The sequence below is a fragment of the Lytechinus variegatus genome, chromosome 14 (genome assembly GCF_018143015.1).
Source record: "Lytechinus variegatus isolate NC3 chromosome 14, Lvar_3.0, whole genome shotgun sequence".
NCBI classification, from domain to species: domain Eukaryota; kingdom Metazoa; phylum Echinodermata; class Echinoidea; order Temnopleuroida; family Toxopneustidae; genus Lytechinus; species Lytechinus variegatus.
In genome coordinates, this window is record NC_054753.1 from 27,131,317 (window position 1) to 27,157,777 (window position 26,461).

The 26,461-nt window shown below is 36.2% G+C and overlaps 1 protein-coding gene across 1 annotated transcript; it reads right to left on the minus strand.

Moving 5' to 3' along the window:
• Window positions 1-1,701: 1,701 nt before the first annotated feature.
• Window positions 1,702-26,150, minus strand: LOC121427291 (heparan-alpha-glucosaminide N-acetyltransferase-like). Its single transcript, XM_041623629.1, has 15 exons — window positions 25,823-26,150; window positions 22,717-22,844; window positions 21,700-21,842; window positions 19,472-19,590; window positions 18,033-18,090; window positions 16,883-16,946; window positions 13,763-13,851; window positions 10,517-10,593; window positions 9,637-9,667; window positions 9,331-9,563; window positions 7,340-7,464; window positions 6,094-6,212; window positions 5,634-5,853; window positions 4,194-4,268; window positions 1,702-1,833 (listed from the first exon to the last, which is right to left on the minus strand). The coding sequence occupies exons 1-15, from the start codon at window positions 25,905-25,907 to the stop codon at window positions 1,717-1,719; spliced, it is 1,683 nt and encodes a 560-aa protein (XP_041479563.1). The 5' UTR covers window positions 25,908-26,150; the 3' UTR covers window positions 1,702-1,716.
• Between the last annotated feature and the right edge of the window lie 311 nt (window positions 26,151-26,461).

Below are 26,461 nucleotides of genomic sequence, written 5' to 3' on the forward strand. Positions count from 1 at the left end.
GTCTTTTATACAACGCTATTCACTTTATGAATCTCATGAAACGGTTTAAACATTTGTGTAAAATCTTAAACAACATTGTTTTAATTTCTGATATTCAGTTCTCAATGAATTAAAAATGGCTGCTTTTACTGTCAGTAGAAGTAATTTCTCAGTCAGAGCAGAATATGCCAATATGTGTTAATTAGGTCTTTCCAGTTGAATGTAACATAATTATGTAAACAGATTGTACACATAATAAAATAAAACATTTTAAAACGATTTCTAATGAGAACACTTCTATAAAGAAGGCTCCAATGAACGTATCTTTATTTTCTTATGAGAACACCAGAATAAAAAAAATGATATGAAAACATGTCCATGAATATTTTTGAACGAGAATAAGTATGAAGAGGCTGTTTAATGACATACTATGTTAATATTATTTCTTATGAGAACACCTTAACAGAAAAAAAGATTCACAGCCGTAGAAATATTTTCTTGCGATAAAGGACGTAAGCTATGAAGAGCCACAAGAATGCTGACCAGATACTCATAATAGCACTCTCGCTATGGTTATCATAGAAAGGATGCCAGGTAAATGGAAGATAGTCTTTCAATACTCCAACACCGAGATAGAGCAGGATAGAGTTCATACCTAGATAGTAAAAAAAAGACAAGTATGGACGGTAAATGAAATTAAAGGAAAAACCTACCTAAAACGAGAGTTGTTCTTTTGATAAAAAAGAGAAATATCCTTATTTGCCTTTCATAAAGCAAATGTTATATACATGAAATTGGAACAGCTATATCTAAACGTGACCAAGCCTGGATGATTCGCTGAATTGCTTTGGAATAAATATTATTGATACTGTCCTCCCTTAGCTCCAAACATGGATATATTCAAGAATTTTGTTTATTAATACCTGATTAGTTTGTTGAAAAAAATTCTTTTATTTAGCTTGATACTTATGGTTTGTGATTTATTTGTTTATTTTATTAATTAATTAATTTATTTGTTCACATTCATGTTTATTTATTTATCTATTTATTTATTCATTCATATATGATTAAAATCGCTTTTTATCATATCATGTTCAGCAAGCCAAACAGTTCATAATTAAAAAATAAGAAAACAGGTTGTTTCATATCTTACCCATGTAGAGTATTGGCGATCCATTCCAAAAGTGAGTGACGTCAATGATGAAATGAAGAAGGGCTTCCACCACGAATGCGAGTCCACCGGTGAGGGCGATATAGGAAACAGACCTATTAAAAAATTGTAAATGCAATTTTTTTTCGAATCTATTCATATCATAAGATTTCAGGTTATTTTATGTCTATTTAATCTAAAGAAAAGTCTTAACCTTCTCTATAATTTTTGTCGATGTTAAAATTTGAGTGCATATATACCTCTGAAGATTTTTTTTATCTACAAAAATACAATCGTACTTGAAACTATTACAAGCTGCAAAATAAAGATGCTCTACAAGATTCATTCATTCATTTGCTTTCCATTCTATAAGCAATATATGAATAAAAATCAACTCACAATAGAATAATATTCTGCCATTATGATCATGATAATAGAGGAGTCCCCTTGTTAAAAACATTTTGTATGTAGATTATCAATACAAGATAGGCCTACATGCATACATACATAAAAAGATTACATCATGGGCATTTATTGTATGATATTATTTAAAATTATGAATATAAAAACCTTTTAATGGGCAACAATCAACGATGCATGAAAAATTTATTCCTTTCTGTTCTAAATACATACCAAAGGGTTTTGTTGATAGGTATCCATCCATCAGCCAAGTGGCATTTACTTAATACGGCGCTGCAGGTAATCTGAAAGAAAGGAAAAATATACCAATTTATATATAATTCAAAATACAAAGTTTATCTCCACATTATATTCTATTAAAATTCGATTCTAGGAGATTTCAAGATACATTTAATAAATCGAAGCACACAGGATTAGAAACATTGATAGGAAACATTTTAAAAAATGATGACACGCTACTCTTTTGTTTACGTCTAATTTAGGTTGGTGAGCGACGAGCGACGACTCTTCTCTTTTCTCTGTGTTTATATAGGAATTTCATTTATGCATCTCCTCATTTCATCTGCATCTCTATTCGCGAATTTTTGCATCAGCTGTGCACACCAATGGGTCAAATGTAAAAAAGTAGCAATTGCTTTTGCCAGGGTTTTGCTTGGCTTTTGCTTGATTCCGTATGCATAAAAATGAGCAAGCAAATGCTTTTGCTAGTACGTTCAAACAATCTCTGACTGTTAGCACTTCTTGACGAGACGATTAAGCTATCGCTAAAAGGCGTATGCATAAAGCGAACATTATATACTTCAAGCTCCGTCAGAGCAGCTTGGGCGTTTGCTTGTTCGCGTTGACGGCGGCGGCGTCAACATCAAATCTTGAACGAAGGTTAAGTTTTTGAAATGACAGCATAACTTAGAAAGTATATAGACCTAGAAACTTGAACATAAGGTTAATCAAGTAATATTTAACATCCTACCTGAGTTTCAGGTCACATGACCAAGGTCAAAGGTCATTTAGGGTAAATTAACTTAGACCATGTTGGGGAATCAACATCAAAATCTTAAACCTAAGGGTAAGTTTTTGAAATTTCGTCATTACAAAGTATATGAACGTCGTTCATGAAACTTAGCCATAATGGTAATCAGGTATTACTAAACATCCTGCCAGAGTTTCAAGTCACATGACCAGGGTCAAAAGTCAATTAGGGTCAATGAACTTTGGCCAAGTTGGGGGTATTTGCTGAATTACCATCATGACTTTGAAAGTCTATTGATCTGATTCATAAAACTTGGACACAAGAGTAATCAAGTATCACTGAACATCCTGTGCGAGTTTTAGGACACATGACAAAGGTCAAAGGTCATTTAAGATCAATGAACTTTGGCCATGTTGGTGGTATTTGTTGAATTACCATCATAACTCTGAAAGTGTAATGTTCTAGTTCATAAAACTTGGACACTAAGAGTAATCAAGTATCACTGAAAATTTCGTGCGAGTTTCAAGTGACATGACCAATGAAAGTCAAATGGCATTTAAGATCAATGAACTTTGGTCATGTTGGAGGTAATTAACAAATTGCTGACATAACCTTCAAAGTTTATGGATATAGTTTATGAAATGTGGAAGTTGGGGTAATCAAGTATCATTGACAAATCTTGGGTCACATGATCAAGGTCAAATATCATTTAGGGTCAATGAACATTGTATTGTATTATTAAATGAGAGGTGTTTTTGTGAATAGTTTTCAAAGTCAGCACTGCTGCTATATTGAATCGCTTAATGCAGGTGAGACTGCCAGAGGCGCTCCACTTGTTTAACCATGCCTATGCACAGAAAAAAATCCAAGGTGTATAGAAGCCTACATGTACATGTTTTCTTACGAGTAAGTGCAAGTCAAATGTAAAATATATAAATTTGATATAAAAAAGAAACAAGTTAGTTTGACACCACGTCTAAGGACAGGATGTTATATGAAAGAAGCGGCAATTTGCACTGCCACGCCTTTGCTATCGAGTCCTGCCTATTCTGTGAGTCGTGTTTGCACCAGCGTGACGTTGCTATTAATTGTTCAAACCGCTATAGCTATTGCTTTCTGGGGACGGTTTCATCAACGTTTTTGTCCGACAAGTTGTCAGATCCGACAACTTTCCTTGATGTTGGTTGGCTAAGAAGCAGTGATAAAATGGGACTTGTCGGATAAAACATCTGACAAGTCCTTTCATGAAACGCTTCCCTGAAGGCAAGGGAAAGGTTCAAACACTAGCTAACGGTTATGCATATAAAGCAATTGTTGAGGCATGATCTTTTGGTTGGCTAGCAATTGCTTGTGCTTGAAGCAATTGCTTAGCAGCAGTTGCTACTTATTTTATGCATCTGGCCCATTAACTTGTGCACAGTAGGTCCATCTCCTGAAATAGAAATGTAAGTTTATTTGTACTAGGCCTGCAGTATTGTGACAGTGTAGACCTTCTTGTTGATAAAAAAGTCAACCATGGTCTTTACCTTGATACCTTCAGACAAACGTCTTCTAAATATGTGGCATACATATTAGAAAACCTTGAGAATGGAATATGACCATGAAATTGAATTGAAGGAATTGGATCTGAACATAGCAATCAGTAGTGAGCGTAATAATCTCTTTAGAACTTACCAGTGCCATACCCCAGATGAGAAGTCTGATGATGCGCCCTTTCGCGCTGGAAAAGAGATGCAAAATCTTACCCGCCTGAAAATATAAGTTAATGGAAAAAAAGACATATTTAATTTCAGCTTCTTATAAACATACAGACAGTAATAACACATCCACATCAATGGACACCATGACCGAACGGAGGAGGGGTGGGGGTGGCAGTTGCCCCCATAAATTTTGAATAATATATTTTCTAAAGGAAAATGTTCACAAAATTAATCGAAACTGTATCTTCATTTTAACATATGAAAAAATGCAAAAGCACCCCAATTACAGTTTCGGTCACTTCGTTCCTTCGCTTTTGGGTTTCTTCAAACGTTATTTTTACGCGCCTCCCCCATAAAATTTTGATTACGGCCATGATGAGGACACACATAGTTGTTTATCATGAAATTTGACGACCCGCCCCCCCCCCCACCCCGAAAAGTGTTAACCACATTACAGGTAATTATTTTTATCAGCAAGAGGCCGCTTCATAAAGCTGTTCGTTAAGAGTGACTTTAAGAACGACTTGTTACCCTTTCTTACGAGTTGAACCTTCGCCAATGAACATTTTGGTGTATATAATTCATCACAAGAAAGGATCACCAGTCCTCCTTAAAGTCGCTCTTAACTTACCAACAGCTTTATGAAACACCCACCAGGAAGTCGTTTCATGAAGCTGTTCGTAAGTTAAGAGCGACTTTAAGAACGACTGGTGATCCTTTCTTACACGCTAAACCATCGCCTATGGTGTATACCATTTACCAAAAGAAAGGATCGCCAGTCTTTCATAAAATCGTTCTTATCTTACGAACAGCTTTATGAAACACCTATACCAGGCCTGGGCTCATTATGAATATTCAATGAACGGCCGGCCATATCTTATACCATTCGAATGGAGCACTTTTTTTTATTGTACCCCTAAATGAAAAAGCAATTAATGGAAATGAATGGAAATCAAATGCAATAAACAATTGAATTGAAATGGTCTGGGGACATTTTCAATTGTCTGGAAACCGAGGACATTCATGGATCGTTGTGTGTGCTCGTTTTAAAAAAATGACTACACGTTGAGGATGAAGGTAGGTATACACTCACTCGCCCCTCTCTCTAATGCAAATCAAAGTAGCTCAATCCCAGCATATATTAACACCCCCAACACTGACCCTCCCTTCCAACAAACACACACACATCGACAGCACCCTCACATACACACACCCACTCACACACACACCCACCCTCACCCACACACACACACACATTAACGTAAACCAGTCATAAAACTTTTTTTGCCATGTTTGAATATAAAAAAATATCAATCAATCAACCAAAATCAACCAACAAGAAAACAAATATCTTTGTTAAAACCAACACTTGAATTATGAAAAGGATTTTTTTTTAAATCTTAAGACCGAGTACCTGTAAACCGAATATACAAAGCGTGATGCAGGTGAAAGTACCAAGAATCCCTTCCGGGTCGACGGGTACAGTGGATCGGTATATCTTCGCGCTCTTCGAATTTGTTATCATGTGGGCTTCCGTGAAGAACATACGGTCGATGTAACCCGCAGCTCCCCCGGTACAGTTCGTTAGCTCACCGTTCTCTCCAACAAGAGGACCACCAGGCCCTTGATAACCTCTGAAAAAAAATAACAAACCCTAAAAATATGCCTTTAATAAATGGAACCTGTTGGTCCCACAAGTCATCTCTTTTCCTGAGTATTCTTATAGCCACATTTTTCACGCCTGTATACATGGTATATATGGATTCATCATTGAATTGCTTCAAAACGTTGTTTTCTGAGTACAGGTTAATTTGCCATATATTATGCGAACGAAAATAGGATGAAAATCTTTTCTCTCTTTCTCTTTTACTTACAGTGGACATCCGGGAACTGGTAATAAAAACGTCAGAAGCAGATGAATAGTAATGAGACAGACAGCCAGAGGTAGCTCAAGATAGTCAGTGACGTCACGGAACATCATATACCATTTACCCTAAAACCAAAAGTATATGAAAAACATTTAATTATTCCAGGAAGACGTATGTTAAAGGACAAGTCCACCCCAACGAAAGGTTGATTTGAAGGTGACTCAGCAAACATGTCTTGGGAGACAGGCGCGGATCCAGGGGTGTACCCCCTCTTTTGAATTTTGAAATTGAAGACTGGGTTTTTTGTTTTTATTTGCTCGTCAATTTTTTTCGGGTACGAAATATCCTTAATTTGTGGTTGAAAACCTTTTTTTTGTTTGATTGTCAAAATTTTCCTCCGAACCCCCCCCCCCTGGAAAATCCTGGATTCGCCCCTATTGGTATAGATATCCTTCAATATTTTCTAAAGCTCTGATGCTTTATGAAGTAATTAAAAGTACTGAAATATGGGCGCATCGTGGTCTAGTGGTTCTGACTCTCGCCTTTGAAACATATGGTCGTGGGTTCGATTTCTAGCCATGACTTGCTTTCCTTCAGCAAGAAATTTATCCACATTGTGCTGCACTCGACCCAGCTGAGGTGAATGGGTACCCGGCAGGAGTAATTCCTTACATGCACTGAGCGTCGGTGATGGTAGCTTTAGCTAAAGCCGGGGTAATAATAGCAGCGCTTTGTGATCCTCAAGCAAAAGGCGCTTTATAAATCCAGCTATTATTATTATTATTATAATTATTATTATCATTATTATGAAAAGATACTACGAAAACCATGCGCGGTTATCATGGTTATAGACCAAATAATTTAGGGGGGCTTCTGGGGGGTTGGGAAATTTTCGACGTTGTTTTATTCAGTGCCAACACTGGAACTGACCTATCGTGGGCAGCATGGGTTTACGTGGGACACTAGCATGACTAGCCTGATCTGACCAAGCAGCTAGTCCCCTGCCCCAGGCCGGAATAATGTTTTTTAATATCATGCGAGGAAACATAGCGATCGACCAAAAAAGAATCACATACTGCAAGCATGTCAACTGCCACAAAATAATATTGGCCGAGATTTATCTTTACCCAATACGTGTCTTGGATATTTTGATGATGAAATGATTTCATTTGAATCTGTATATTTCTAGATGATATCAGCTTTGATTTATTCCCCTCAGTCCAGATATTAAAGATTAAAATACAAATCTCACCGTTCTTTCCTTTCTTCTGGCTAGAAGACGTCGAGAAACAAGATATGAAGAAGCAACTACGAAATACGAGATACCAAAACGTTGGAGGACTCCAGGGATGCGAAGAGTACGGAAATCATTATGAGCTATAAGGAAATAAAACACCAAAGCTTTAGATCGTGACGTGGATTCGGCAAACAGTAACTGTATTTTTTCCCTTTGGTATCGCATATATCTGTCATTTTGGCGTACATATAAACCCCTCAAAAAAAGTTTTGCAACTCAGTTTTGGGGGATAATATCTGTTTGGTTAATGAAGTATAAAAGATGAAACTGGTTTCATTGGAAAGCTGAATTATTCCTCTTTACAATGACATGCCATTTGCTGTGATTATGTAATCATGGAATATGCAGTCACCATGAACATTGAGAAAAGTCAGAAGTGAAATGTTGCAAAGTGCATTGATTTCTAACAAGAGTCTCCATTTCTATACAATTTCCACCATGTAGGTGACAGTGAATGCACTCGATCCATCCTCGAAACAATTGGAAATTCGCTATTGAAAACGACGCATTTTGCAACATTTCATTTGTAATATTGCTGCGTATTATCATGTTTGTGTATTTCCTGATAACACTAGCATTACAAATGACACATGATTGTAAAGGAGAAAATCATGCTTTCTAAAGATATCACTTTTACACATGATGATGGCACATCAAGAAATTTATTGGCACTCAAACTTGCAGTTTGAGTTGCAGAACTCAAACATGAGATGGCAATCAATTTTGCAACATTTCATTTTTTACATTGCTGCATATTTATCATGTCTGTGTATTTCATGATAACACAAGCATTACAAATGACACATGATTGTAAAGAGAAATAATCATACTTTCCAATGATACCACTTTTACATATGATGATGGTTCACTAAGAAATTTATTAGCACTCAAACTTGAGTTGCAGAACTTATTTTGAGGGGTTTATTTTTCATGAATTAGCACGAAACTTGCAGAAAAATAAACAATGCATTTCATTTATTATCAGCTCATTCCTGCGTTCCAATATTGTTTAACTAGGATGTACATAGCTATGCATTCTCGAATCCAATTTTATATCGAAACGACTGAATTATCATAACTCAAATAGGATCTACATTTGGTTATGTATACACGGCTACTATATAGTTACACTATTAATGCACAGTCGTATTTGATGACGAAACAGCTGTTTAGATTTACCATTTTCCAACAAACGACCTTTCATCTTTCATAGAAGGATTTTTTTTTTCAAAATCAAGCACGAAAAAATAACTTTATTTTACAAAAATAAATTAATATTGGTAATCACTACATGGAGATTTCAAGTTTGACATCAAATCATATTTTTCTTTCATGAGGACATAAAATAAGATATTACCTGGGTCATATATATATAGGCTATATATAGATTACTGCCCCAGGGGAATGGGTACTTAGGAGTAAACCACAAATCCCTGATGATTAAGTACATGGCCTATGGAAAATACGTCCAGTTGCCAATTTGAAATCTGCATAGTTTTAGGGATCTCATTTGTAAAGCAGCCTATTTCTAAGTTTCACCATTCTGTTTTATTTATTTTTCTCCATTCCGACACAACATTTTATGACCAAGGCTGGATTCCCCTTTTATTTTTTAATTCATTTTTTGTTTACTAAGAACACGTCAGACAATGACCAATCTCCCTTACAACGTGTCATTTAACAATAACAACACAAAATTGAGTGCGGAATATGTACAATAAATATTTACAGTAAACGCTTTACAGTAAATTATTTAGCTTCTGGGCAACTGGCAACAAAGACTTCTTCTTTTTTTTGGTCGAGAAGCGCAGCGCGAAAACCCCCCGATACAAATATCAGAGGGACCCTAAAATCTCTTTCAATAAACACTCAAATTTGTCACACTATACTGTACAATAATAATAATATACAGACCGGATAATCTCTATCAAATTGGCAACACTCACACTGAAAACAGACCCCAAGGATGAAAAGCGTGATGCTTCGCACGACCAGCTTCTTGAAGATTGAGCGATAACTTCGGCCTTTGGAGAGGAGGTTGTTGAACGCGAGATGGATTGAAGTTCCCATGACGAAAACAAACCTAAAACAAAGTGCATTAAACGTCACGTGATTATACTCTCCATTGATGTTTTCATTGATGTTATAAAGGGATGGAAGAATATACTGACTGGTGTACATGTATGAGGAAAAACATAAATTATGAAATTCATTAAAAACATATCAAAACAACTCGAACCAAGCATACTTACCATGGGAATATGAAGTCCGCCACAGTTATACCTGAACAAAATATGAAATGAAAGTATGTAGATCACATCAATGAATAAGTGACATTTGATTAACCCACAGCATTATGGAAATCAGAATATATACCGAAGAATCAGTGGTCTAAAAACATATGATTTTTTTTTCATAAAAATTGGGAAAACATATTTTTTTAATGGGAGAGACTCAGAACAGACTTTAACGTGACAAAGCAACAAAGCACAGTTCGCTGCTGACCGCCTAGACGAACGGTTGAGTCAGTCATGTTTATTAATAGTAGCAAATTTACGATTCAGTCAGGGACGGAATCAATCTGACAGCGCTTCACGATGACGGAAAGATTATGTCAAGCGCTCGAGAAAAAACAGATTTTTTCCTTAAAGAGCAGCGCCATTTTGTGGTAACAATATTTTGGTCTGAATAATATCGTGGAGAACATGATGACGATGGTTATGACAATTAAATGTCATGACAATATTTGACCGTCTTGGCCATCTGAGAAGCAAGAGGAAACAAAGATGTGAGGATCGCGAAAAAATGTAAAAGAAGAGACTAAAAGAAAAGAAGTAGAAAGAAGGAGGAGAAGGAGGAGGGGAAGAAGAAGAAGGAATAAGAAGGAGGAGAAGAAGAAGAAGAAATGGAGAAGAAGATGAACAACAACAACTTCAAGAAGAAGGAGAAGTAAGAAGAAAGAAGGAGAAGAGGGAACAGAAGGATACGAAGGAGAAGAAAGAAGGGAGGAAGAAGAAAGGAGAAGAAAGAAGGAGAAGAGGGAAAAGAAGGATACGAAGGAGGAGAAAGAAGGAGGAGGCGGAGGAGTACGAGAAGACGAAGAAGAAAGTGAACCAGGATTCTTCCACTCACCATAATATCTAGAATGAGAAATATACCAGTAGTGTCCATCACCTGCTATCCCTTGTGCTATATTGAAAAGGGCAAACCTGGAGATGAGAGATATTATTTTAATTTTAAAGAAAATATAGCACTACCGTGTGAGTTAAAAAAAATTACACCTCATAAATCCCTAATTCAAGCAAAAATATGAAATGCGCCCATAATTATTAAAAATGATCGGAAAGAGTATCCTATCCGAAATAATTTGGTACCATATTTATGTGACATGTCTTCATGCTTGAATAATTATTAGCTATTCTTTGCAGTGATGTAAACTTTGACGTGTGCCAAAGTCAGGCATGACTCCAATTAATGAATGAATCCTACAATGGTTGAATTAAAATCCATTGCAAAACACATTTGTAATAATTTACATAACAATAGAATTGTTTAATAAACACCTTTTTTTGGTGCGATCAATTCTCAAGTTAATTTCATTGATAAGAGGTCTACAAATATGTCAACTAACTCATGTAGTATCGTGACGTCTTTGGCATCTGGATACACTTAATTGCAGCCTTGCCTAGCTTTGACGCAAATCGAACACCGTGAGTAAAGAAAAAAAATCGTCTTGATTATTCAGGTGTTAACACACCACATAAATATGGTGTCAATTTTTTGAGAGAAAATATGGTGTCAATTTTTTTGAGAGAAAATATTCTATCAGGTCATATGTAATGATTATGTGTTCACGAAATATTTTTCCCTTGAAGGGGAATGAAACCTTTGGCACAAGTAGGCTTCTGTCAAAACAGAAAAATCAAAGACTACTAACAAAGAAATTTTGAGAAAAATTGGACAAATGAGAAAGTTAAGAGTATTTGAATATTACAATCCCTAATGCTGTGGAGATCCTCATATTGGCAATGCGACAAGGATGTGTGATGTCACACGTGAACAACTTTCCCTTTGATGGACTATAAAATACCCCGAAACTGTTTTGCTTTTTCTTATGGTGATACAAACTCTTTATCCATGATGTATTTTTTAAAAATCTGTATGACATGCCCTCCCATAGAAAGAACACATGATCTACCGATAGATGTGATAAAAGTTGCAGTTTAAGTAAAATATGTACTTAAGTAATGGGAAGAGTTGTTCACAAGTGATATCACATATATTTGTCGCATTGCCAATGTGAGGATCTCCATAGCATAAGTGATCGCAATATTCAAATGCTCATAACTGTCTCATCATTTGTACGATTTTTTTCAAACTTTCGTTGATCGGTTTCTTTTATTTATCTGTTTTCGCACAAGCTATCTTGTTCCAAAGGTCTCATTCTCTTTATATTGGGAATTGTGAGGTGCCAAGATTATTTTTTTTACCCATATTGTAGCATTGTTTTAAAGGGGAATCCAACCCAAATAAAGACTCGTTTTTATAAGAAAAAGAAAAATCAGACAAGTTAATAGGTGAAAGTTTGAACAATATTGGACAAACAACAAGAAAGTTATGAATTTTTAAGTTGTAAATATTGGTAATCACTATACCCATGGAGACTTCAAATTGGCCGCATATGGGATGTTTATAGTGATGTAAGGCAAGGACTACTCTTCCATGTACTCCAATACATATATTATGGCTAAAATGTCATTTTTCCCAAAAGTTTTATTTAAAATTATATTTTTCTTTCATGAGGACATAAAACAATATACTACCAGGATTATATTTAGATTACTGCCCCAGGGGAATAGGTACTTAGGAGAAAACCACAAATCCCTGATAATAAAGTACATGGCCTATGGGAAAGTTGTCCTTGCCCCTTGTCATAATTTACTTACCCAGTTGCCAATTTGAAATCTACATACTATTAATGATCTCAATTTTAAATCAGCTATAACTTTCTTATCGCTTGTCCGATTTATTTCAAACTTTCGCCATTCCGTTTAATTTATTTTTCTTCTTCCCAACACAAAATTTTATGGCCAAGGCTGGATTCCCCTTTAAGAACTGCTAGAAACCTTTTACCCTGTGATCTATAACTGTCAGGACCCAGGGCATACAGGCTGGTGTTGAATTAAAATCCATCGCAAAACACATTTTTGATAATTAAGGTAACAACATTACTATTGTTTAAAACACACTTTTTTTGGCATGATCAATTCTCATGTTAATTTCATTGATAAGAGGTCTACAAATATTAAAATTTGTATAGACATTTTACCCTGTGGTCTAATATCAGTCAGGACCCATGGCATACAGACTGGTGTGGCATACCTGCGAGCCGGAATCTATATTACTAGATTTGAGGTATGTACCTTAAATCTTTTTTTTTTTTTTTTTTTAAACAAGTGCACACCTAGTACCAACAATGCATACAGCATTTCCATTTATTTGAAAGCAGGATAAAAGAGCATTGTAGATTAAATGCCTTGCTCACGGGCATAGGTGCCGCGGCCGGGGATCGAACCCCGGACTTTCCATGTATAGCCAGGCGCCTTAGACCACTCGGCCACGGCACCTCCAATCTTTGTCGATGATTACGCACACACACACACACACACCCACAACCACGCACACACACACACACATCCTCACCCACACGCACGCACACACACCCAGAGTCTTGTTATTTGACATCGAGGACTCGCTTTTCACTTATCGCCAAGGAGGGGACTTGTGTTTAGTACATATTTGAATTCAATACACTGACCGGGGGCATTTTTCACTAACCTGGGGTGCTTCCTACCCCCTATACACACAACTTCAGTTTAATTCACCGGATTGAAATGTTGTTTTCACAAATCTGGCGTTTTATGAAACGGTTTGATATAAGATGGGAGGCCGGGTGTGTCTCTGGTTGTAGGATGTCCCCGATTGGTGGATATAAAATACAAGAAAATGCATGTCCCCAGAAGTAGGCCATTACAGACTCACATAGAGTTACGCACGCACACACAAACATCTTTACACACACCCCACTCAGTTGCATAATAAATCCATCATATTTTAGGGGCAGAACAGGGCGTGCGCTAGGAAGTCGCGAGAAAATGTAATTTCGAAATGAAAATCTAATTTTGTGATAGATTTTAATATAATATTCAGACAATTACTTTTCCCCCTTTCCCCTTTAATTTCTTTTCTTTTCTGTTTCATTTTCGTTCTCGGTCATGGAATTTTAATAAGGTGGATAGCTTAGGGCAAATTTTCTGTTCCCACATCCATTGTGTACCCTGCGCTCACAATCCTATACACAAAAATATTTGTTCTTACCCTCTGAAAGTATCAACGGACTTGAGTCGAAGTGAAGTGGAGCTCTCCTTTATATCATTTACTGGCGTCAGAGGGGTTTGGTCTTGTGGCTTAAGATTAAAAAAGTGTTTAATTAATTTCATATTTCTCGTTGACATTTGATTCATTTTAAAACAGCAACAATAATGCATAACGATCTAATTCTGGACAACTGAAAAATATACTATTATGCTATTAGTCTAATAGCATAATCATTATAATGCAAAACGATCATTCGAGTTATAAGGTCAAACATTAATTTAATTAAAATATGTATGATTGGGCCTACATGAAGGCAAGCCTGCAAATTGCAGACCCCGGTGAAAAGTTGTAATTGGAATGCGGATGAATTTATGACCTTAAATATGCAGATTTGATTTTTATTTAGATACATAAAAAATGGAAGAAAAATATTTACGACATGAATTTGAAGGGGTCAAGACAATACAAATGATTAACATGAAAGATATATGCATCCTTCCACCCTTATACTTTAGGTTATAATATCTGATACATTTTTGTCGCAGTATAATATGCATCTATAGTTCAAGAAAAAAAAATAGCTGGCATAATGCAAAGCTGGTATACTGTAACAGAAATAAAGTTTAAAACTAGAGACAAAGCAAAAAAAACACACACACACAAAAAAACGATATGTGATTTATACCTTGGTCACATTTGTTCTACGGCGGCCGTACGGCGAGTCGAAAACAGCCGTTTTAACATTTCTTTTGTGTACCAGCTACATATGATATACGTGGTTTGAATAAAATATGAATAAAACGACTGTTTTGGACTTGCCGTTCGGCCGCCGTAGAACAAATGTGACCAAGGTATTAGTCATGGAGATCAGGATAACGAAGAAAAACAGTTCCTTAAGTTTGCGTGTAAATGAATAAAAGGGAAATGCACCTATCTGGCGGAAGTGTTGCAGTACTTTGGTCCAGTGAATAGTGGGGTTTTTTTGTGTGTAAAAATTGTTCGAGTGCGAGGAAGATGGTATTGATTACTCTGATGCACGGTGAGATTTTTGTAAAACATATGTGACAATATTTATGGTAATTCATATCAAGATAAATGGTACATAAAAATTTTATCAATGTTATGAAAAAAAAGTAAATTACCTTCAGAATTTCGCTTTTAATGAAATAAAGTTGATTGGTGTGACACAAGTATCCTGCGAGAGCAATATTTCCCCAGGCAAGAATGCCATAATTAAGGTAATGGGTTATTAAAGTTGAGTAAAGAGATGATATATAAAATTTTGTTTGAAAATATTATATTTAAGTTGATTATAAGTTTCAGTGTTTCTAGAAAGGACTTTGTTTGCTTAAGTAATTAATGTGGGATTTCCCAGAAAGGTACTATCAATGTACATTCTTAAAAACTTCAGTACTGTGGACTTAGTAATTATACTATTTGTAAAGGGGTGATATTTTGGAAGTGTTGCTAATGTATTGCAGAAGATCATGATTTTTTGTTTAAGGTTAAGCTTAAGCGTAAAGCCTTGACTGAACGAGTACAAGTACATTATTTACTGCATCTACTGGACTGTTAGGGTCACGCTGCATGGGAAAAACATGTATTAGTATCATCAGCAAGCAAATTAATGATGATTGGGAATAATTTTTTAGATCATTAATGTATAAAATGAACAAAAGAGGACCTAGTATGGAGCCTTGTGGGACACCACATGTAACCGATTGCAACTGTGAGTCACAACCATTGGTAATGACAAATTGTTTTTTGTTTGTTAAGATAATCAGTGAACCTAAGGGCTTACCACTAGTGTCATAGTGGTGGAATTTAGAAATTAACATTTTGTGATTAATAGTATCAAACGCTTTAGAAAAGTCAATGGGATACGTTGTCTATTGCGTGAGCTGTTTTACCAACAAAGGAAAGAAAAGCATGAGATGTACTACGATTTTTTGTCTGAAACAAAACTGATCATCGGATGGAATCTTATATTTTATAAGAAAATCAAGGGTAAATTAACAAAAAGAAGAAATAGAAAATAAAGGACGAAAGGGATTTAGCCTAGGTCTCCAACTGTCTAAAAAATGACGTCATATTTTTCCTCGCTGAATAATAAGGGTAGGTGTATTAATACAGCCCATACAGAGCCCGCCTTTCACTATCTTCATCCTTCTTTAATTTATCTCCCTTTTTTCTCTCCCCCTTTCTCATTTCTTGAAAAATCATGGGGATCACCCCCCCGCGTGAATGCCGCCCCTAGCGACAAATAAAGGCCTTGTGTCCTCCGATTCTCCTTTCAAAGTGTCAACTCTTCCATATAAAACAACATACCTCTTTGATGCATAGTAAAGAAGACATCTTCTCCTATTTTGTTCTATAATTCATTATTCTAGGTCAGGTTTTCATTCAATATTTCGCTTTTTGCTTTTTCCTTTTGGAAATCGGTAAAATGATTTACCTAATTCTGTCCAGACCAGCTCCAGGCAAGTCGCAAAATTTTGAAATTATAAATGGCGTCATTATTATCAGGATTGTTGGTCTCATTTCCCTACCTTGCCAATGGGAAAATCTCCATAACATGGTTGATCTCAAAATTTAAATGCTCATTACATTCTTATTGCTTGTCCAATATTGTTTTCAAATTTCTAATATTTGTTCATCATTATGAGCAAACTGCTCCCTAGAATTTCTTTTCTCATTGAATGATACTGTCCACCTTATACATGTACACCTTACAATCACTAGACCTGCTAGAGCAATAATGCGCTGCAAGGAAATGGCATTTTGTTTCGGCAACTGAAGAGCTCACTTGTAAAAGGGTTTTTTCTTATACCCAATCTTATGTTCTCATGGTAGGGTATCATGAAAATTCAGAATTAAAAAAAAAAAATTTCTTGGAGTGGACCTAACCCCTTTGGCAACTAAACTCTTCTGAAGAACTCATTTGTCAAAAGGGGTTAGGTCCACTTTTCATAAATTTTGTTTTCTGTCTCTAAACCTCTAAATTTAGTCACTCCGATGATACCAAAGACAATTTGACATTCAAATGAAAACGTGATTGAAAGTGGCAAAGAAAAATCATTTTTTTGCAAAAGGGGTTAGGTCCACAATGATGTTACTTACCACATGGCCATTCCCATTGCATTGAGCCGACTTCTTCCCAAAACAATGCCTTTTTATACAATAGCTGTGTAAAAAAAAAAAAGAATCATCCAGTACACTCTAAAAAATAAGTTTGCTAATATAAATTTGTTGCGTTGCAATTTACCTTCGAACATGCATTTTGCCCAGTATTGGGGAAAAGTTGTCCAGCAAACATGCATGTTCTCTTTTTGCCCAATATTAGGTAAATTTCACTCTGTGTTTTTAGAGTGTGTAAATTCTTCTTTAGCTTTGGCAAAGGGGCAATAATTCAAGTTAAACATGTCTATCATCTAACATTTAAATTGTAAACGCTTATAGAAGCCGTTTTATATTTTTTCAACCGTCTATTCACTGTAAAAATTCAAATATTATTTCAAAATATATCTAGAGCCCTCTATCGGCGATATTGGGCTCTTTGGGTGTATGTTTATCTGTAAAACGTATATCGGAATGGAAATCAAGTTGCTACAAAGATGATATTCTGACATTTCAGCCCAGTCCATGTAGTTGAGTCGGAAATGGGTGCACCCTGCACCATCGAAGAACTCGTTAAATCAACCTTTTTGGATTGACTTAAGTGTATAGTTAGTGAATCTTGGTGTTCCTCGTTCCAAATCATGTCCCATGGGGGGGGGTAAAGATTGGCAATTTTGGCTTTTATCTTGGATTTTTAATGACAAACAATTGTATTTTACACAGAAAATGAGAAAAATTACAAATAAATTCGTTTTTTACTATGATTTTGGTAATTATAAGAAATGGATTGCAATTGTGTTTTGGACATTCTGGGTGATTGTTTTTTGTAAAAAATAGAATTTGTGCCAATGTTTTTTTAATGCATGTAAACATCAGCATTCAACACGAAAGAAGATTAACGAAAATATTGATATAAAAGATTATAGATAATTTACCAAATATATTCATAAAACATCTTTCATAGTGAGTGAGCTCTAAAAAAAATTGTCAATTTTGTATTAAAGTTCACGATACTTTATATTATGTTGGCATGGAAATGGCGAGATAGAGTTACACATTGGGCAAATAAAATTCTTCTTCTTGATTTTTGACAATGTTTGGTGTATGGAAATGTTTCATCGAGACTAGTAAATGAAGCATGATAAGTACTTACTACCATATTAAAGCCCCAACGATCCAAACGAGAGCCACTGTATAACCAAGCAGTACAGCTGTATTAAATAGAAAACATAATTATCAAAACGGGTTATAGTCAGTTTCACTACGTAAATTTTGCCGGATTTGGTTGGCGAAATTGAAAATTATACATATTTGGAAATGTTATTGTATAAAGAATCAGAATAAAAGTGTTTTCATTTGTACCGATACATGTGTGGCCGCCATCTTGTTTTTTTTTACAAAATGGCCACCCAAAACAGGGTTTTCGACAATATATCGGCTTCTAAGTAACTTCGAACCACGATTCTGGCATCTAAACCACCATTCATGGGGTCGATGAATCTGTTGGTATCCAAATAATTAACTTTTATCAAGAAAGAAATAATTTCAATGACATTTTTTGTATTTTCTTACCAGTATTTCCAGACTCAAAAGACATTACAGTCCAAATTAAGTATTGCAAATTAAGCGACCTCAACATACCATTTAGTAAGGGAAATGTTAAACCAATGTGTCAAACATGCTTTTTAAAATAATTTATCATGTGTTTCAGGTCACATGAGAAAGGTCAAAGGTCACTTATGGTCAATGAACTTTCTATGTTTGGGTATCAACTTGAAATCTTAACCAATTAATGTTAAGTGTTGAAAATGTCACCATGTATGTATGTATACAGGATGCCAACTCTAAACCATTACCGTATTCTTTTCGCATCAATTTAGATATACCAAAACCTCTCCTTTTCGATCCCTAAAATTATGAAAGATCACCCTTCCGAGTGTCTTCAAAATTTTACAAACTTAAAGGACAAGTCCACCCTATAAAAAAAGTAGATTTGAATAGAAAGAGAAAAATCAAACAAGCATAACACTGAAAATGTCATCAAAATCGGATGTAAAATAATAAAGTTACGACATTTTAAAGTTTCGCTTAATTTTTTTAAAACTTTAATATGCACATCCTGTTCGGTATTCAAATGAGGGGATCGATGACATCACCCACTCACTATTTCTTTTGTATTTTATCATATGAAATATGAAATATTCTTATTTTCCCGTCATTGTCATGTGAAATAAAAGTTTCATTCCTCCTTGAACACGTGGAGTTCCATTATTTCAACATTTTGTGGTTCAAGCAAGGGGGTCCTAATTGTCGAATTCGTAAAATAGAAATATTGTATAATTCAAACAATAAAAAACAAAAGAAAAAGTGAGTGAGTGACATCATCAACTCTCTAATTTACATATCACTGAATTGAGCATAGAACTGTCTAGTGAAAAATAAGCGAAACTTTAAAATGTCATAGCTCTCTTATTTTACATCTAATTTTAATTTTCAGCATTATTCATGTCTGACTTTTCTCTATTTATTTAAATTAACGTTTTTCTGAGGTTTTGGTAGATGGCATGATGTTATTTATGTCATATCATTTACCTGTATTTTCATAAAATGGTTTCTTCAATATCATTAAACTGCATTCTGCAGTCGTGTTGTGTATGGTGGCAGGTACGGTCAAATTATATTCTCCGATGAGTCCGAAATGATGCCTCAACCTGTACAAGAAGGAAACAAATTAAAGGCGGAGTTGCCCCGATGAAAGTTTGGTCATAATAAAAGCAGAAAAAGATTAAAAAAATATGTGAAGGACTGGTGAAAATCTGTCTAAAACGATTGGAGTTATGATTATGCAAAATTTTATTTTTGAAGTGATTTTTTATTTATGGGTTGAAAATATAATAAGATATATATACTCGAAATTAAGAAATAAGTACTTATCAAAAAACAAGATTACATTGTGAAAAACCCTATAAAATGATATGATTAATATCCTGATGTTTGTTCATCATTTTTTATTGGTATAAGTCTATTTGAGCAACTAACATTGTCGAGAAAATTTTCCGCTTGAGTGAGCACCACTGTCTTTTAAAAAGTTCGTTAAAAGTAATTTGCAAAAAAAATTTACAAAACGTCGAGAAAAAAGCACCGGAAATGTAAAATGAATGTAACTCATTTACTCAGATATTTTGTTTCATTTCATGTCCCCCACAGATCTAACTGTCACTGACAAGCTAACGTGATCTTTACCTCGGGCCAAACTGTTCAAACAAGTTGCAATGTATAATTTGCATTTTCATGGATCAAAACATGCAAATAGATTATGGAACAATGTTGGTCGATTCTATTCTCTCATTCTTTGTCACAGCGTGAAAATCAGCCGATTTTTGCGCAAACCAGTCTCTGAGAGCTTTAGCAAAATAGGCAGTTCTCACTCAAGCAGGCGCGTACGCAGGATTTTTGAAAGGGGGGGGGGGGGGGGGTTCGAGCTGATTTTTTTTAAATCTCCCGCCCAGTGTCTAAAAAGTGAAGACCGGGGGGGGAGGTGATGATTTTTTTTCTTTTCTTTTTTCAGCGCTGCAAATAAGACAATAACATTAAGTGGGGATGGGGTATGTAACAGTGCGGTCATGACCCGCGAGCGAGCAGAAATGTTCTCGTTTTTGCGTTGAAAACATAACCTTTTTGTCAATAGTTTGTTGGTATCATAGTCGATGCTACATGTCCTTCGGATCGTAGCACTCATGATATGGCCTTGATCAGAACACTAGAAACTTGAGAAATGTCATGAATAATTACGAGCGAGCGGAGCGAGCGAGCCGAAATGTTTGCGTTTTTTCCGTCAAAACATACAATTCTTCTCAATAGCTTGTTGGTAATGATTACATATTAGTTGATGATACATGTCCTTCTGCTCGTAAGTCTCATGATATGGCCTTGATCAAGAGACTAGAAACTTGAGAAATTTCATAAATGATTACGAGCGAGCGGAGTGAGCGAGCCGAAATTTTCGCGTTTTCCCGTCAAAACATACATTTCTTGTCAATAGTTTGTTAGTAAATCAAGTATTAGTCGATGCTACATGTCCTTCTATTCGTAACACTCATAATACGGCCTTGAACAGGAGACTAGATACTTATGGAATTTCATAAATTATTACGAGCGAGCGGAGCGAGCTAACCGACATTTTAGCGTTTTCCGTCATTTTTGTTTTCATATTGGTAAAACATATTTTGTAAGAAAACGTATGTCTTTGTCTTGGTTCACTTGTATTCATAAGTATACATCAAGATAATCATGTATGACCTTGTTAATGGCGATACCGTGATCATGTCGGCGACATGCGGAAATAAAAGATATAATAAAATGGAGCGAGCGAAGCGAGCGGAAATTTTTTCTGTGTTTTTCGTCGGAAACATGAGATTCTGTTCATTATTGCTGTCATATACATTATTGGGTAGGGGAACTGTCCGTAACCAGACCAAGGAGTTATCAGGCGCTTGCCCGATAACTCCTTGACCAGACCGACCTCTGGGAAGACAAGCAAAACAAAAAAGGGGGGGGGGTTGAACCCCCTAACCCCCCCCCCCTTGCGTACGCGCCTGCACTCAAGCGTATATTCTGTCAATATTCCTACTGGCATCTGATAGAAGAAAACGAATCTCAAGAATACATGTAAAAACAAATTATTCCTTATTGTAAGTTTTTTTAATTGCCAGGACCGTTACAATGCGTATACTTTTTATTGATACGCACTGTATAATCATTAATAAATGCATATTATTTTAAATATAAATTTCTTTGCACTGTAATATGAACACACTTACTCGCAATACGTGTTATTTATCGATGGATAAGTCGCAGTGGATGTAGTTACTTTAATACTAGTCGCCCACGATGTGTCGATCAAAGCAACTGTTCTTTCTTTTTCCGTTTCCCTCGATAAGTAAGCAATAGGTAGTAACTTGCACTTAAATGAAAAATAAGAAAGAAATTGAAGAGCTTCGTCATGTGCAATTACTATACTCGGCCTACTACTACTACTACTACTACTACTACTACTACTACTACTACTACTACTACTACTACTACTACTACTTACTTCTTATACTACTTCTACTACGACGACGCCTACTACTATTATTACTACTACTAATACTTCTACTACTACTACTACTACTACTACTACTACTACTACTACTACTACTACTACTACTACTATACTCCTACTACTCACTACTATGCTACTACTACTGCTGCTGCTGCTACTATACTTCTTGTGCTAAAATTGTTATTTGAGCACTTATCTTCGAGATTTAGTCATTGGAAATAAACAAAAACAAAACAAACAAAATGCGGGCAAAGACTATATCCTGAAATTTCAGACCATCTAATGCTTAAGCATATTATAGATCAGCGCATGAAAAAAAATTCCATGTAAAATCGCAAACAAAAGATCTACATTTATTGCATACTTTGCAAAAAAAAGTGAAAAAAGTGAAAAAAAAAGTTAGTCAAACGTCAACTTCTAAAAAACAGATACAAACATGCAAACAAAATCATTAAGGTATTGGACAACATTTTGATTTTTCTGAAGGCCGAAATTCAGTGTTTCAGTCAAGGCCAACTCAGCCAATTCACCATTTTGTAATACGTTTAACTTGTCATGTCAAAACCTCTCTTTCCAGCAAAATGGAAACTTAAACAATGCAAATGATTATCCCACCCCCCCCCAAAAAAAAAGAGGGAAAAGAAAACTAATGAAATAAATTAGAATGAATTAATATAGATAGATAAATAAAAGAAAAAAACAGAACATGATATCATGATGGGAAAAAACATACCCCGATACACTCTTCAGTTTGTATCCAAACTAGGACAGTCTTTTCTTGATCGAAGGTGAACTGAACGTAAGCGGTGCCATAACTGCTGGGGTGGATATCTAGGGCGTCCCGTCCAGGTCTAAATCCATCTGAGGAGAGCGAGAGAAGGGGGGGGGGGGGAGGCGAGAAAAAAATGTTTTCAGATCATCGCGTACGAGCAGGGGGGGGGAGGGATTCAGGACCCACACACCCACAGGTTGCATGAGCCTAATTACAACAGGAAGACATGAGATATTCATTCGACCAACCCATTCAATTTTTTATATTTGATATAGCTGATTGACAAAAGTGCATGATTATGATTGGAAATCTAACACTGATTCTTGGGATGGTAATTACTGAACTTCCTTCGCCAAATTGGGAAGATAAATAGGTGGCTTGGAACTATTTTTGACTGGCGGAAGAATTAGGGCTATTTTACTGTTTCAGTTAATGTATTTAATCCATTCATAGTTATCTTCATAAATGGCGATTTATTTTTATAATGAGCTGGCTACGGACCATTTCCTGGTCAGATATGGAATGTCAGATATATATCCTATCCAATGGTAGTAAACATTCCACCCTCTAATTTCACATTTATTTTTGATGAATTTTTCAGAAGTGCCATTTTAACACGGGTCTATGGGAGATGTTTTACGCGTACCTGTATAACGTCATTTTGTAAGGAAGCTTAGAATTGCCACCCAGATGTTCATATAATCATCTCGTCCTGTCTACACCTCTTCGTGAAAAAGGATGAGATTTCGGATCTCGTCATGTCTACATCCCGTGGGAGAGATGATCAGATGACAAGATCTTAGATCTGGTCATGTCTACTTCCTGTGGGAAAGATGATCAGATGACAAGATCTTGAATCTCGTCATGTCTGCATCCCGTGTGAGAGACGGTTAGATGACAAGATCTCGGATCTCGTCATGCCTACATCCTGTGGGAGACACGATCAGAATACAAGATCTTGAATCTCGTCATGTCTGACTACATTTTTTTAGAAGAGATGATCAGATGGCAAGATATCGGATCTCGTCATGTCTGCATCCCGTGTGAGAGACGGTCAGATGACAAGATCTCGGATCTCGTCATGTCTGCATCCCGTGTGAGAGACGCTCAGATGACAAGATCTTGGATCTCGTCATGTCTTCATGATTCTGTTGGAGAGACGATCAGATGACAAGATCTTGAATCTCTTGATGTCTACATTATAAAGAGATGATCAGATGGCAAGATCTCGGATCTCGTCATGTCGACATCCCGTGGGAGAGATGATCAGTTGACAAGATCTTAGATCTCGTCTTGACTTGTCTTCATCCCGTGTGAGAGATGATCACATGACAAGATCTTGAATCTCGTCATGTCTACAACTTATAGAAGAGATAATAAGATGGCAAGATCCTGGATTTTGTGATGATTGCCTCCCCTCCCCCACCCCCCTCCCCTATAGCTTCACCAAGACGATTATAGATTATGGATCAACTCTAATCTTCTCTGGAATCACAGATTACACAAGATTATTGGGCCTTTTCACGCGTGAATCTTTAATCATCATTGTAATGATGGTTGCTCAATCGTGATTGTGATTAGCTTTCGTGATTCCAATGACCCTCGTCCATGGTGAGATTCTGATATTTGGTTTCAACGTGCAAAATAATGTCCCTAGCCTTATTTTTCACCGGAATCATCATTCAAATTACGATTTCTTTTATCCGTGTGAAAGGGCAAAAGGTGTCTGGAAGGTGATACTGATGTGGTTGATTGTAATAGACCCGTTCGTAGTTACTTTATGGACAATTTTGGTCAAACCTGTCATTTTTTTCATTACATAAGCATGCATGCCTAACATAGCAGGATGAAGGAATTGAATAGACCAGGTGACTAGAATAGCACACCATTGAACACTCTATGAAGGTATTTGTTGCATTCCTACTTTGAATGCATATCATAGCATGTTGCACAATGAACTTGGCAAACTGTGAATACCAGTCGTTCATGGAAGCACAGTTGTTGTTATTTGTGGATGTAAATGAAAAACACAATTCAAAATAATATAATCAAGACATCAAAGTTGGCGCTTATCTCATTATCATGCGCAGAGTGGAACAACGAACTGGCTTATTTCTGATTCGTGAAGGGCGCAATCACGAACAAAAGTTGACAATTTTCGTGAAGTGGACTTCGATTTTTTCTTCTTATTTTTTTCCCACCCCCCCCCCTCTTTTTTTTGCTCATTCTCAAAATGAAGTCAGTTAAGGGGGATAAAATTAACATAGTACTTGTAAATGTAAAGGGTTTGGTGATCCCCAGTCAAAAAGAATTGGTCAAATTGTCTTCAGATTAGGCCGACCCCCTCCCCCCGCCTACTAACAAATAAAGAAATTCGTCGGACTGTTCATCGCTCGTAGAATTTGCCAGAAATACAGTTTATTTTTGTTGATTATTCAAGAGAAAAATTTGAAGGATATCTTTTTTTTTAAATCAAATTAACAGAATATGAAAATTATCAGATGTTAAATGACTGACAAGATGTTTAAATCTAACAAATGTAATAATGGCGCTCGGCAAATCGTGACGTGACAAGACGCAACTATACCGTCGAACAAACCTTTTGGGATCGAGTTTTGATATTGACAGAGTAGAGCCTTCTTAAAACTTTGTGGTCATCACTTGAACATTGTCATTAATAAGCTTACAGTAATACTGATAAAGTTATGATAATGGATCATTGATGAGAAGGAAAATCATGAAGTAAAAAGGGGGGGGGCAAATTTTTCCTACCAAAAATTTGACAACCCCAAAAAATCTTCACTTTCAAAGGGGGGGTGCACTTCTGTTTCAAAATGTCGTATCACTACAAATACAGGAAGAAAAACGTCGCATTGCATGGTGCAAGAACATTAAAAAAGCGACAGGAATCAATTCTTGTTTTGTCTACACGACGTATATCGGTATGAAAATTCTCAGGTAACCTATAACCCTACCCCTAACCCTAGAAACATGTTAAATGCCTATTTTTCCACCTTGGGGTTTGGGTTTGGGGGCACCCCCTTCCCGTATGTCCAACAGTACTTACTTTCCGCATGCACGCGACTGGTGACGCGTTGCGTGTTGAGTACGATCACAGTCAAGGTGATGATCAACGAAATCTTCCACATCATCCTCGTTCTCGCAGTCTATGTCCTTATATCCAATTACAGATTGCCCTTAATTGGCGAGAAATCGTCGGTGCCACTAGGCGTCCACGCACGATCGATCTTTCAGAAGAAGCGTCTCGGATCGACTTGAAGCCGTTTCCCCGTTCCTTTAAAAAAAGTCCAATTGAATAGGTTAAGTTTGAAAAAGGTTGACTTCTTATTGAACACCCAGATGCACAGGGACGGAAAATTTCTTTGCTGAGCGTCAGAACACATGGTTCCTTTGTTAATTCCTGGTGCTGATGTAAGTCTGAGAAATTCATGCTCCAATAGACCTCAATTGCATGAAGATGGATTGCTTTCTAGAGGCAGATTGACTAGACCATTTCTTATGTAAAATGTCAGTAATCAATTCAAATGAGGAAGTGAAATTGACTTCCGAGGGGGGGGGGGAGGGGCATCCATGATATCATGAGGATTTCATGTTTTCGAACCCAACCTCCATAATGCTAACCAAATACTTTTGACGGTATGCATGGAGAAATTTATATAAAAAAAGTTGAGAACGAGCGAAAACA

Excerpts from the sequence above, each read along its gene's own strand:
- LOC121427291 (XM_041623629.1), bottom strand. The coding sequence starts at position 25,907 with ATGATGTGGAAGATTTCGTTGATCATCACCTTGACTGTGATCGTACTC. Across the intron at positions 13,852-16,882 it reads GCAATGGGAATGGCCATGTG|CCACAAGACCAAACCCCTCT; the intron begins GTAAGTAACATC and ends TTTAATCTTAAG. Across the intron at positions 4,269-5,633 it reads TTTGTATATTCGGTTTACAG|GCGGGTAAGATTTTGCATCT; the intron begins GTACTCGGTCTT and ends TTATATTTTCAG.